Source organism: Chenopodium quinoa, unplaced genomic scaffold (genome assembly GCF_001683475.1).
Source record: "Chenopodium quinoa cultivar QQ74 unplaced genomic scaffold, ASM168347v1, whole genome shotgun sequence".
NCBI classification, from domain to species: domain Eukaryota; kingdom Viridiplantae; phylum Streptophyta; class Magnoliopsida; order Caryophyllales; family Amaranthaceae; genus Chenopodium; species Chenopodium quinoa.
Genome location: NW_018744835.1, coordinates 893,581 through 908,910, shown reverse-complemented (window position 1 = coordinate 908,910; position 15,330 = coordinate 893,581). Strand labels below are relative to the sequence as shown.

At 34.6% G+C, this 15,330-nt stretch overlaps 2 protein-coding genes across 2 annotated transcripts; both read left to right on the top strand.

Annotated features, from left to right (window-relative positions):
* Positions 1-407: 407 nt before the first annotated feature.
* Positions 408-6,128, top strand: LOC110704444 (rhodanese-like domain-containing protein 7). The gene is made up of 5 exons (XM_021882229.1): positions 408-837; positions 3,122-3,373; positions 3,491-3,589; positions 4,453-4,740; positions 5,434-6,128. Exons 1-5 carry the CDS (start codon positions 481-483, stop codon positions 5,812-5,814), a joined length of 1,377 nt encoding a protein of 458 aa, XP_021737921.1. The 5' UTR covers positions 408-480; the 3' UTR covers positions 5,815-6,128.
* A 725-nt stretch (positions 6,129-6,853) lies between these two features.
* Positions 6,854-8,852, top strand: LOC110704344 (transcription repressor MYB6-like). The gene is made up of 2 exons (XM_021882129.1): positions 6,854-7,080; positions 7,649-8,852. The coding sequence occupies exons 1-2, from the start codon at positions 6,951-6,953 to the stop codon at positions 8,485-8,487; spliced, it is 969 nt and encodes a 322-aa protein (XP_021737821.1). The 5' UTR covers positions 6,854-6,950; the 3' UTR covers positions 8,488-8,852.
* The last annotated feature ends 6,478 nt before the right edge of the window (positions 8,853-15,330 follow it).

Below are 15,330 nucleotides of genomic sequence, written 5' to 3'. Positions count from 1 at the left end.
CCGTTTAAAAACTGAACCGGCATTGACCCGAGTAAATCCGCCCCTGAAGCGACCCGTTTCTAACCGATCTGATTATGACCCGAACTGTTTATAAACCGAACCGTTTATGACCCGAACCGAATTTAAATCGTACAAAAATAAACCGAAATCGAACCGACCTGTGACTAATCAAAACCGAACTGAACCGACCCGCCGTCTAAATGAAACCGTTTTAACCCGAACCGTTTCAAACCGAAACTGTTTCAAACTGAGGTCAAACCGAACTGCCAGACCGAAGTCCCACCCCTAAGCCTAACCAATCCAAAAGCACATTAGCTCGACACGAGACACGACACGATACGATACAGCCAAAGCCATCTTTACCCAATGGTGTATGAGACAAGTTGACAACATTGTTACCATTCCCAATTACTATACTCTCCAATTTGCTCTGTCCTCTTGAGAGAAAGCAAGTAGAGAGCAAATAGGAAGAGAGCATCAATGCAATCCCATCCTATGCTAAGGCACTACACCACTAGAAGTGCAGCGATAGCCGCAGCAGCTGCATTTCTCCCCTTCAACTCTCTCAAATCCACCATTTCAATCACCCCCTTTTCTTCTTCTTCCGCCGCCATGAAACCCACCATCACCACCGCACAACAACCCTCTTCCGTCGTCTCCAATCTCACCCTCTCTCTCTCCTCCGCAACCCCACCTAATTGCTTCTCTGCTGCCGCTTCTTTCAACTCGGAACTCGCTGATTCTTCATTGCTCGTTGTTGTCTCCTTTTACAAGTTCGCTGATTTCCCTGATCATGCCAATTTTCGCAACCCCATCAAACGCCTTTGTGAAGAATTGGTAATTCTAATCTTAATTTGGTTATTTTTTCATTTTATTGTATGTAAAATTTTCAGCTTTTCGAGTTTTCTGTAGATATGATTCGTGCAATTTGATTTTGTCATTTAGATTGTGTGATAAATTGGGGCATAATGTTGGTATTACCAATATTACATTTAGGGTTAGGGGATCCATTTATATTTCAAAAGCTTCATTTCAATTTCTGATATTGAAATCTTGATATATGGTTCCCCCAATTATATGTTTGGGAAAGATTAGAATTTCAGTTCTTGAGTATTTTCCTCTGATTAATGAGTTGGATATTCTAATCAATGAGAAAGATGCAAAATTGGCAGTGATGGTGGGATGACAAAAGCAATGTAGAAAAAAAGGATCCATCAATGGTGGATTATGAGAACTTAAAGGATTGAGTAGATTAGTGAATAAATCAATGAGAGAAAGTGATGAAGTTATGTGCAGTTCGTGGAGAAAGTAAAAAATATTCATGGCCATTGATGTTGTGGAGGGATGGAGGAGAGAGGAGTTGAGTGGTAGAGTTGTAGAGTGACCAAATGAGAGAAAGGAATGGGGAAAGCATGTTTGGAGATGTTGAAGAGAATTTGGAAATTCTTGGAGATGGGCCTTTCCATTGAGTGCATAGAATTGACCCGATTTCAAGTGATATAGATTCCCAAACAAGTCATTTGCCTCATATCTAGATTTGTGAAAGAAATGACAATATCCAAACACACCATTAGGGTATATTTAATGCTTTCAAAGCAAATTTTGGTTGCCTTCGCCTCTTTGGTGGAGGTAATGAAAGAGAGAGGAGCAGTGGTGAGTGAGATGAGGGTTATGCAATTCCCCTAATTAACAAAATTTAGTTCGTAGTGTTGCCGCAAAGTATTGGTTAACCATGGGTTAAGGTATATTGTAAATGAGCAATGGAGGGCTATGTACATCTTATTCCAGACTCTAGTCAGGTAACTCAGTAAAATGACGGCTCATTGTTCAATCAGAGGTTGGGACATAGTTCTACCATGTGAATGCTATGTTTTAATATTTAATATTGATACTTGATAGTTATAGTGATGTGTTAGTTTTTAAGATTAGGGACAAAGAGACTACAATGGTTTGTCAATTAAGGGCTTTTGTATTGGAATATGAAAACTTAAAGATGTATGCAGACTTCAAAACCCTACAGGGTAGAAAGGTTATTTTATACTTTGTATATTGAACCCTTAATTGGAGTTGTTAGACTAAGTGACCAATATATTACATATATAAGAAGCAATGGCTAGCATAGTGATACATTTGGTTTTTTATGCTATGATGTAGAACAAGATAATGGGTGGTAAATTGATCCAGAAAGTTTTGGTCTCATTTGAGGATTGACTAGATATTTTTTAGCAAATGCAATTTCCATAAATCTGGCCAGCATAAGTGAGTTTTGTTCCTGAATCGTGAAGAACAGTAGTTTTATTTATTTAGAACACTTGGTGTAAATGCATATTATTGAGAGAAGATACAAGAGAGAACATGGTGAAACTATAATTTGTTTTTTCTTTCTACTTTTAAATAGGCTTTCTATGCAATCGAGTAAGAACACTTTGAACATTTTGGTATGAACCATGGTGGCATAGCAAATGCATGTAAAATTTGACGGTCTCATCACTTGGGTGTAACACGTCCTAATTCATAGTTTATTTGCTCTAGATTTGGGGAGCCATAGTGGCATGTTGATCACACCCCAACCTTTTTCCAAAAGAAAATAAAGGAAAAAGAAATTCAAATCAGGAGGTCTCAGCCTCTCAGGTGATGATAATCCTTGTAAAATTCACTACTAAGTCTTATATTTGACGTTAGCTTTATATGTATAATTCGACTTCTTTATAAGGCTTGCTTGTGCTAACCAACTACAATCTAGTTGTTGTTACTATTTCAGTTTCTGATGTTCTTATTCTCGAAATAGCTGCCAAAAGACCTTAATTTTCATCCAAGTGTCAGGGCTAGTTGGCTGCATTGCTCATATAAATCTTGTGGGCCAATCCAACTTATATCATACTACCTCCGTTAATTATTAGTTGCAACTTTGGAATGTTTTATATCTCACAAATAATATCCCAAAGTTGCAATTAATACTTAACGGAGGTAGTATTAAAATCTTGTGATTATCAAGTTGCTTTGTGTTGCATTATTGGTGGATGTCCAAGTGCCTTTTTCACTGCTTTATTTCATTTTAGTCTAATGTCCTAAGAACATAAATTCTGACTATTCATGCCCTTACCTGTCTGATATTGTTCAGCGTGTTTCAGGTGGTATCATTCTTGCACCAGAAGGAATAAATGGGAGCATATGCGGTACCCGTGAAGCTGTAGAACGTGTTCTTGAATTTATTCAATCTGATGAACGTCTGAAGGGCCTAAGGCAGATTGAGTCTCCTGTGACTCCAGAAGATGAAGCAATACACCATGGACATACAAGCAAATCTCCTGTTGGAGCTGGAGAAGACGCACCCTTCCGATGGGATCATGTTAGGGTCAAGCTAAAGAAAGAGGTTATCTTCTAAATGCATATTCAGTGAATTGTTTCTTAAGTAGTTGTTAGTTGTTACTACTCTGGTATTACTATGCTTTGTTTTTTACATCTGTGATCTATTTGCATGTATTAGCAGATAGTCTCCCTTGGAATGCCTAGTGTTTCTCCTACAGAGAAGGTTGGAACCTACATTAGCCCTAAAGAGTGGAATGAATTGATCAGCGACCCAAACACGGTAAGAAAGATATTTCAGTAACTTTTGTTTGTCAAGCATATGGATGATGTGCTTTAGATTTTGTCTTTACCATATAAGGGATTGATATTATCCATTTTAGTTTTAAGGGATTGATATTATCCATTTTAGTTATTCCATGTTCAGAAATTAACTACCATCCTCTGCATCAACTCAAATTTTATGATCAGGATTTTGAATATCACATACTTTTTAAAGTTCATAGAAACTCTAATTTTCGCCAGGGATCCTAAAATAGCTGCTTCAGTGTCGAAATCCAATGAAATTAAAACTAAATTCAGAAAGCAAACTTCATCCTCTTGATCTGCTTAAAACTTTGTGATTAGAATATATTGCAATCTTTTGGTTTATCACATAGTTTTACTTCTTTAGAGATTCTGAGATCAATTTTTTTTTTCATTAGTTAAGTTTTATATTCAGATTAAACTAATTAAACAACCCTGAGGGTTTGTGTCTTTTCTTCATAAGGATTAATGTATAAACATCACTTTGAAATTTCCTTGTACATGGAAATTAAATTTTAATCCATACTTAAATCAGCAGAAACGATGGACGATCCAGTTAAATATATTACTGTCTGAGCCCTAATAGGCCTTGGCACTTATAGATTTTGGTTAGAGAAATGATAACATTGTTGGATTTCTTAATCGCCTCCTTAGACTCTGTCAAAGCTCTCTAGCCCTGTTTATAGCTAGATATTTTGAAGAAACCATATGGACAACCTCCTTGTGGTAAAAGAAAGCATATGGACAACCTCCTTGTGGTTCAAATAGCGAAATAGTTTAGTTTTGCTTGAAGTACAGTTACAGACATGCATTGTGAACTTATCTTTCATTTAATCTTAGGTGGTCATCGATGTGCGCAACTCCTATGAAACCAGAATTGGAAAATTTAAAGGAGCAGTTGATCCTTGTACAACAGCCTTCAGAGAATTTCCTACTTGGGTGGAAGATAATTTTCAACTGGCTGGTACAGACAGTCTTCCATCCCAAGAGGTGCCAGAAAACAAGATAAGTAAAAGCCAAGAGGATACTGAAGGGTGCAAGTCTCCACCTCGTGTTGCCATGTACTGCACTGGTGGGATACGATGTGAGAAAGCTTCTAGCTATCTCTTAAGTAAAGGTTTCAAAGAGGTAAATACTTTTTTGCAAATTGCTCACTTTTTCTGATTATATAAATATTGTAGATCAAAATAAACTTAAATGAACTTTTCCTCTTGCTTAAGCTTTGCATGTCTTATTTTGTGTGTTAAAGATCTTGATCCCCTACTGTCTTACGAAACACATCCTTTTATCCTTTTGGAGTCATGTTTAGGAAATTGGGTTATAATACCATAAATATTTCTTACTGATTGAATTTTTAAAAGTTTTATCAATATAGAATTTCTTTGGAATTCTTAGTTTAGGATATCATCAAGGGTAATATGAGAAATATAAAGTGTAATTTGCTTAATTTAAAAGGTGATGGTCTAGATTAGAAATATGGCCTAATATATAGATAATGGGAGTGCATTTAGATCATTGGGATAATGGTGAAGTTTCTGATGAGCAAAACAGATGTCGCTTGGGTGTCATCAGTGGAGCTCTTTTCTTGTGCAATGCATTAATGAACCAAATGAGTATTGTAGAGTTTTCAAGATGCATGCGTTTACTCCCAGGAATAGACTAAAGGGAAAAAAAAAATCTTCGTAGCTTCACATAGGTGGTTTTGCAAAATTTTTGAACAAGCTATCACTTCATAGCTGTTAATGCCGATTTTATCAATGCCATTCTTGCTTCCTCAAGGTTTCTTTGACTTGGTCATTAAGACATTTAACGATTTGCCAGGTTTATCATTTGAGAGGGGGGATACTAAAGTATTTAGAGGAAGTTCCACAATCTGAGAGTCTATGGGAGGGAGAATGCTTTGTCTTTGACAAGCGGGTCTCAGTGGATCATGGTTTGGCCCAGGGCACTTTCAAACTCTGTTATGGCTGCAAGCAACCTGTCAGCGATGCTGATATGGATTCCCCTAAATACGAGTATGGTGTATCTTGTCCTTACTGTTTCTCGACAAAATCAGAGGAAGAAAAAGAGAGAGCACGAGCTCGGCAAAGACAATTTGAGGTTTGGGGTGTCATCGGTGGTCCTGACAAAGGTCGTCGACCAACACAAAGTACAAACGAGCCACAAAGTGATAGTAGCCCTCAGATGTCAAAATCAGTATAGGTTATCCGGAAATATGGAGTGAAGGAGACGTGTAGTTTCTAGTACCTCTTTGGTTTTCTCATTCTTCCATCTTTAAATTTTGTAATACTAGTACTAAGCTTTTTAAGCCTACTTGGAATAGTAAGCAAATGTTTGTCTGCTTATTGAATTAGACAAGTAAGACTAAGTGTAACAATTAAGCTAAGAGCACATATTTTCTCCAAAAGGAAGGGTGTTTGACGGTTATACATCATTTTGGGAGGCTATTAACATCTTGACTTAGTCAATTTGTATTGCATTTTGGACTTTGAATGTTATTTAACTTATTTTGCCAAGTACAAAGAAAAATACTTGTATTTTGTGTCAGCATTTTAGACCCAAATACTTGAAAGAAATTTACCCCTAAAATTGTCCAAAATATTATGTTCATATATCCAACCAACAAGCAATAGTGTAATGATAATGTTCATTGAAACTTAATACGGAGTAAAAATAACTTGTATTCGCAGCTTCATAAATAGATAATTTTGAAACGAAAGTAATAGTAAAAATTGTTGTCATTGACGAAATTATTTTGCACTACTCTTGCTTTGTCACCTTTATTAATTCTTGTCCGCACCAAGTTTCTAGTTTAATTGTGTCGGTTTAGTTGGATATGTTTCACAAAATTAAGAGCAAGATCTTGTCAAAGATGATTTTAGTGTTTAGGGTTTTGGTAAAAAATAAGCTTAATCTAGAAGCAACCAAAAAAGAACAAGCTTTTTAGCAAGCTACATCTTACATGTATACATAGTCTTGCAATGAGTGCACCCTAAGTTTAATATTTCCAGCTCATACTCTCCTCCTATAATCTCTTCTTAGCAAGTTTACGTACATTCCATTAGTTCTTTCTACAATACACTTCATCCATTATCAATCATTTTCATGCAATGGATAATATAATATTATTGCTAACTTTTATATTAGAGTATGATTTAAGTATGATAATTTAATAAGAATATAACAACCATGTTATTAATACTATATAGTTAAGTAGATTCCCAAATGATTAGAAGAGACTGCCAAGTACATATAAGGGACAAAGCTGAAAGTTGAGCTGCTTGTGATCACATCACTCTCCTTTGCATGTGTTTTGTGGTACGAGAAACGGGTCGAAAATGGGTCATCACTGCTGTAGCAAACAAAAGGTTAAGAGAGGGTTATGGTCTCCGGAAGAAGATGATAGACTTGCCACTCATATTATTAATCATGGTCATGGCTCTTGGAGCTCTGTCCCCAAATTAGCAGGTACGTATGAACGTCCGCATGTGGGTACGTTTTCTGTCCTTGGCTGTCTTGGTCGAGTCCTTATATGTGGGTACGATTTTCTGTCCTTGGTTGTCTTGGTCGAGTCCTTATTTTGAGTCTCAAACTCCTGTTTTCTCATTAAGGGTATATAGGACATTTCGCCCCTTATTAGTTTCCTGAATAGTTAGACAAATAGACTTACTTGTTCGCTCCTGCCCTCCTTGAAGCAAGATTATTATTGCAAACTCAATTGGTTTTATTTAAATAATGTTTGTCACACTTGCATCTTACTTCTAAAGTGATTTTACTTTCTTTTGATTTATTGATTTTAAAGATTGAACCTTGAGTATATATATATATTTTACACACTATACATACGTATAACTACTACAGTACGTATCTTCACTGTCTGAAAATTATTGTCACGTCGTCATAACTAATATTATTTAGGGGGAAATCATGACCTTAACTAACAAAATTTAATCGCGCAATAAGTCACCCCTATACCATTCAAAAAGTTGATTATGTTAAAACCTTTACTTTCACCACTTAAAATTGATCATTGCAGGACTTCAAAGGTGTGGAAAAAGCTGCAGATTAAGGTGGATAAACTACTTAAGGCCAGATCTAAAGAGGGGTTCATTCACAGAAGAAGAAGAAAGAACAATAATTGAAGTACATAGAATTCTAGGCAATAGGTGGGCCCAAATTGCCAAACATCTTCCAGGAAGAACAGACAATGAGGTAAAGAATTTCTGGAATTCTTGCATCAAGAAAAAACTTCTTGCTCAAGGCTTTGATCCCAACACTCATAATCTCCTTCAAAAGAAGTCAAAATCTAAGACTAATGCTTCTAAATCTGCTAATCATCATCGGTTTCCATCGAATTCGAGCTCGTTAGTCTTCTCAGATGATCATGACCCCCAAACTTGCTTTCCAAAAACAGATAATGATACAGAGTTACAAAATAACACTATCAACTTTGAGTGCAACAACTCTGCTAGTTATACACAATTGCATAATATTGCACCAACTTCGGATTTTTGGAGCAATGAATTCTTAGCTATGAACAAATCTGATTCCATTTCTAATGATGTTAATTTATGTGGTTATACCTTGGATGAAAATTCGATTTGGAACACTTCAACAAGCTTGGAGAACTTTGTACAACCAATGCAAACAACCCAAGTGATTCCAACTCAAGAGATAATTGGTGGTGCCAATGATTACGACTTGGATGCTTCGTTGTTCAACATGTTAAGTATTAACTATGGCTTTGAGGACTACCCTGCCTCGACTACGATTTTACCGGCCGCCGGAGTGTATGGTGGTGAAATGGGTTATGCCATGGATCAAGTTGCATGGTGTGAAGGAAACAACTTTCAATGTGGGTCTTTTGCCTTGTAGATGAACTAGATCAGTAGTCCAATTAAAAGCATAAGCTTATGGTTGAATATCATTATATTCGTACACAAAACAAACCACATACACATGGATCGGACACACAATATATGTATGGATTGGTGAATCGTGCACACATGTAAAAAGTTGATTTGACTACATGTGTTATAGACTATACAAATTAAACTTAATATGGAATACCTCAAACACTATATTAGAGTATGTATGTTGGAATTCAGCTGTGATTTTACATGTTGGAATTTACTTGAATGTATATGCATGTTGATGAATTATTAGTTTAGGTCACACCGTCCCTTTATGTCGTGTATGCTTGTATTAAACAATCCCTTTATTGGACAATTATTACAATTTGCTATAATAACTACTCTAGGCAAAATTATACCCCTTTAACATAAAGATAGAAATAGTATCTATCATTTATTTGATATTCTATATAAAACCTTAAAAATACTTCACAAAAAGTAAACAAATTAAAAATTATCAAAATTATCCATGATAACTTCTAGTGGTTTTACTTGTCAAAAAAAAAAAAAAAAAAAAAAAAAAAAACTTCTAGTGGTTTTAAGTTTAGATTAATATTAAGGTAAATACCTTATAGTGGTTTTAAGTTTGAATTAATGTGTAAAGAAAATATATTTTATAATTCATTTTTTATTATTGACAGGAAAAATATATCGTATTTAGATACACTGTATTTAGACAACATTACAGGAAGAAATGTAGTTCCTAACTTTTTAAAGCACATTGTATTTAGACAATATAATATACTTAGTACTCCATAGTCTCCATACTTGCTATAATATGACACGGAGTAAAATTTTCGTAAAAAATACATTCTATGTGAAAATCTTTATATAAAGAAAGAAAATGCATGTTGATGACAGTTTTATTAACGTTCAAAAATTATTGATTTTATGTGTAATATTAAGGTAAATATAGAGAAAATCTAAGTCAATCTCGGTGATAAACAAGCATTGTTTTTCTCGACATTTCTGTAATTAAATTGCACTAGTTTTTGCAAACATCCAATGAAACACGAGTTCTGGGCCCCAGCTCTGTCAGCTAACATGTGAGAGCAATGTAACGGTGATAAAGCCGTTTCCCCAACGTTAACGCCAAAACGAAGGCCTTTAACCCACGGTAACATTTCCATATTTTTTGAAGAAGATGAAGGTGCTGGCAGGGTCGGGAATGTGAAGGAAGGAGGAAAGGAAACCATGGATTAATCATGGAGATGGGTCATGGTGGAGTGAGGAGGAAGATGATGGTGATTTTTTTTATTTTTTTAATAATTTTTTTTCAAATTGTAAAAGCTGAATTGAAGAACAGTCAAATTGAAGAAAAAAGAGGCTTACGTGTCGATGCTCTTGGGTTTAGGTAGGTGAGACCGTGAGAGGCTCACAGTCGCAGCAACTAACCATGGTTAGTTATGTCCACTTAACGTCCATATAACAGCAGAAATCCGTCCAAGAAATGTTGACATAAATACCCTTACTTTTACACGCGAAAAGACGAATTTACCTTGAGATAAACAACCCATGTTTTTCTCTCAGAGAACCTGGGCAAGCTCGTAAATATATGTTCATTGCCTTTATATACAAAGGTAAAATATTGCTAGTATTTACAAATTGCCTAAATAATATTTCATGATATTCCTATTGTTCTCTTGTTATTACCATAATAAAATTCACAAATAGTATAAATATATGAGAAAAAATTAACATGAGGGAAAAATTTGCAAGTTTGATCTAAAAATCTAATTTACACAAACTTATATGGGCCAATAGTTGAATATTACGATACATGTACAATATATGTACAAAAATAATATTTCGTACAATTTAAAATTAAAACATGTATTAATTTGGAATGAAATTTTGCATTTGTTGGAGTATGCTATGAAATTTAAAAACATGTATTAGCATAATTTTTAACCTTACATTATGATTGAACATATGCAATAGGACAAGTTGGAGTATGCTATAGAAACGTTGCAGACAACAACTTACCTTCCGAGCAAGATGTCATTAACCTTTACAGGTCCAACGAAATAGGAACCATGAGGCTCTTTAATCCCAATATAGCAGCCCTACAAGGCTAGCTTCGGTATCAAAACCATTCTCGGTGTCGCTAATGGAGACCTTCAAGTTATAGCCTCTGACCTAGCAACTGCTGCCCAATAGGTGCAAACCAACGTTGTACCTTTTGCAATCGTGATTGAGTAGATTGCAATCAGTGATGAAATCCTATTCTGGAAACCCCGACAGTTTTACCATCAATGCAGAAAATTCTCAATGCACTCTCGTTGCAAACAACTTAGGTGGACAAATTCTGGTTTAGACTGCCATTGATACAAGCTTAATCACAAATACTTACCAATCATCTGCTAGTGAAATTGGTGATGCATGATATATGACCTCGATAATCAACTTTATTTCTAATTATCAATGTCTCACACTCTCGCCTATAGAGGTCAAACAATACCATTTACAAGAATGGACTAAACCAGGCAACCCAAAAAAAAAGAGGAATTATTCAACATGAGGCCTGCTTCTGCAAGAAATGTGATCGAAAGACACTACTAGAAAATAGGCCATTTTCGACGGAAAAATTCCGTCAAAAACACCCTGTTTTCTGTCGAAAAAACGTGTTTCCGTCGGAAATGGTCATCGAAAAATGTATTTGTAGGAAATACGACCTTTTCCGATGGATTTTGGGGCGTCGGATGAGATTCTCTTGCCTTGAAAGTCCGTCGAAAATTTTCGACTGACTGTATTTCGGCGGAATTTCTGCCAGAAAATCCTGCCAAAAAAAAAAAAAAAAGATGTTCCACCACCAATACCGCCACCAGCCGCCATCACCACTACCAAAAAAAAAAAAAAAACCTCAAGGTATTCCCAACAACCACCACCAGCATCCTAACGGTCATTGACCCACCACCCACTTCTAACCCTAATCCTAACCCTAACTGACCCATTAACCCTAACTGACCCACCCACCTAATCTAAAACCATCCACCACAACCTTGAACACCGACCCACCCACCTAACCTTAAAACTAACCCAGACCACAACCCACCCACCTTACCCTAAGACCGACCTAAACCCACCCACCACAACCCTAAAACAACGAACGGACCACCTAACCTTAAAACCGACCCAGACCACCTAACCCTAAAACCATCCAGATCCATCCACCACAACCATAAAACAATGAACGGACCACCACCACAATCCAATTTTTTTTTTTTAAAAAACAACTTAAATACAAAAAAAAATAAAGAAAATTAAAAACACTGAAACACACCTCGAAATTTTAAATTGGTTCAAACTTCACCTCAAACTTAGTTAATAAGGTCAAATTCGACTAAGAAAACTCTAGATTTAGAATTTAATTTCTTGGTTGAAAATGACCTTAAAAACCTTAATATTGAAAACGGCGTAGAAGGCATAGCAGGAAGCAGTGGGGAACAACGTGGCGAGGGGGGCAGCGACGTCCGGTGGGGGGAAATGAGAAGAGAAAAGACAACGCATTAGCAATGAATGATATTAAAAGGGCATTTGTGCATGTAGTTGATTTTCATGAGAAAACCACAGATAATAGAAAACAACTATCCTAGTGTGCTCTCCCTAATCTCACACCGAAAAGTTGTAAAGGCTACTCGTCTAATTGGTCAAGATGCCGCCAAAATGGACATATTATTTACTATGCCCCATGACTTCAAAGTGATATTTGATTTACAAGAGATCGATGGAGAAAATTAGGTGGTGATAATATCGTGATTTGTCTTTTGAAGAAGAACTATTACGATACTCGTAAAATGGTTTGGCTTCCTTTTGTTTTTCGATTAGGACTTAATTCAACTTTAAAGCCTTGTCGTTATATATGTTGCTTTTATCAATTGTTAACTTGATGATCTCTTATACTTTTGCTGATGATCTTTTGGAACATTATGCCTGTAACCTTCTATACCATTGTGTAAAAATCAAGGTTAGCTAGTCTTTATGTATCAGGTTTCAACAAGTAGTACATGATTTTTTAAACTAAAAAAAAAAAAAAAATATTATGCTAGAATTTTGTTTTATTTTATTTTATTTCATTACAAATGAAGGAAAGTCTGTATGTTCTTTAATCAAGCCCTTATCTAATATAGGTAGTATAAATGCAAAAGGGATTAAATGTAATAACATTATTTATCCCCATTATTTAGTCTAACATACCAAACATGAGACAAGAAAATGATAATATAGTCTCACTCCCATGACAAACAAGGGACAAGGATAAATTTTATAAAATTCCCATTACTAAATCTCTATCCCTATTCTCCCTTTTTCCCTCTTATCTCTATCCCTTCAACCAAACGCCCCATAAGAAGTATAGAATATAGTGTGGATTTATAATCAAAAGGAAATATCTCGATTACTTTGAGATGTAAATTGTAACAATATAATCTACTCTGTTTTTCATGATACGGCTAACGTGATATAAAGTTTTAAAATTAATAATGTTGTACATGATGACGTAGATATTGATTTCGTTTATTCCATTTTTTTCGTTGTATCTCACTTGCCTTACCAAATCTTACAAATGATATTTGTAGAAGTTTTGCATGATATAAGTTTCGTATTCATATGTATCACCCGAGTATGATTCTCTCTCCGTTCGTATTAGTCGCAATATATTTTTTACATCCGCTTCATATTAATTGCAACACTTCTATGAAAGGGCCCATCATTATTTTATATTTTCTCTCTCCCACTAACCCCACTTACACAAATATTATATTATTTATCTTTCCTATCAACCCCACTTATACTACTTTTTTTTTTTATTATTTCTCTTTCCTATCTAGGGGTGAGTAAAAATTCAGGGTACCTGGAACCAGAACCTACTTGGAACCACAAGTTCCAGAACCGGAGCCTATAGATCAAGTTCCGATTCCAGGTAATAAAATTTTGGACCCGAAACCTGTAGGGTATCCTGTTTATACAGGTTCCCTCTAGGGTACATGAAATCAGAATCTATCATTTAAGCCCAAATATGAAAGACTATATCAAAATTATATAATTAAGTAAGTCTAAAAAAAAAAACCCCCCTAAGCTCATACATCATTTCTCATTTCCTACACAAGCCGCCACCTACCTCTCTCCCTCCTCTTATTCATTTTTCATCTTACTCTTACAGGTTTAATTAATGGTATTAATATAAGTATTTGTAATTTTGTTTTAAATATACTAGATAATTAGTGTTGGTTTGTTATATTTGTATTAAAGTTGTAAGCTTTTATTGTGAACATGCATTTTATTTTTATTTTTTATTTTTAAAATTTTGTAATAATTTATCAAGTAACTATTAAGCTTACTTTGAAAAACAGGGTATCCTGTTCCAGAATCGTAACCTGCAGGTTCCAGTTTCGGTTCCTAATTTTTAGGAACATGTTGAACAGGTTCCGATTCCTATTTTTAGGAACCTGTTGCAATAGGTTTCGGTTCTGGGTCCTGAGATTTTTACAGGGTACCCTGCTACGCTCACCCCTATTCCTACCAATAATACTTTATATTATAAAAGAATTTTCTTTTGGACCCTACTCCATAAATTTTCTTAAACTTTGTGAACACTTGTTGCGATTAATACGAAATAGAGGGAGTATTGTAATGTCATAAAACAATGCTTTCTCCTCACGTGCTTTGTCCCAGTCACTTCATATATAAATAAGGAAAAGGAAAAAAAAAAAAGTCCTTTCTGCTTTATTTTTAAGCTTTTAATTTTTATTTTTTTTTTCATTGGGTTAAGGTAAGTTTTGTTAATATAAAGAGGCCCAAAAACAAGTGACTCTATGAGGCCGCAGCCCAAATAGGAACACTAATAAGCTATGCATGCTTAGAGATACTTGTATTACCTAAGTTAGCATTAAACCACTCCTTGTTTAGCATAACAACTTAACAAGCACAAAGGGATGATAAATTGTTTCTATCAGAAGTGACCTATAACCAACTTCAACCATCATTGCCTCGTTGGTTATTAATCTTATTATACATGTATAAATAAAGATATAGTCACATTAAAGTTAGATTTGTCTTAATGTATAGTTTTGAGACAAAATAACTGTTTAACAATTTTGTTTATTAACTTAATGTTACGAAGAGTCAAATTTGTGTATTGACACGCAAACAAAAATAAAAATCAAAATATAAATAAAACATGTGAACAGTTAGTTATTAATTAGGCTTGTTCACTTCACCTTATTTTTACTGAACTTAAATTTTTATTAATGCATTACGGAATTGAAATTAATTTTTCTAAACTGAAATTATTCTTAGTGATGTTCTATTATATTTCTTTTTTAAAGTTACTGAAATCATTTTTACTGAATTGAAATTATATTTAGTGACTATTTATTTATTTGTAAGGTGAAATAAGCATGGCCTTAGTTATGATATCACTCTATTAATTATTTATTTATGAAAAATATTAAATTAAATTAAAATAAAATGAAAAAGTCTTCTTTTTTGCCTCCCACTTCTTTGAATGCAACGTTAAAGTTTTGGTTAGTTATTATCATTTTACTGTTAGTTGTGCTATTTATGTTTTTTAGTTACTAGACATCATGTATGTGGTCTTAGTGTCTTACAAAGATACGATCATTTTTTTTTTGACAAAGATACGATCATCTTTATATTGGTTTTAAGCTAATAATTAAATTTAAATTAATATGTAAAGAAAATATCTTTTACAGTATAATTCTTTTTTTTTATTATTGACAAGGAAAAATATAGTGTATTCATATACATTGTATGTAGACAACATTATAGGAAGAAATGTAGTTTC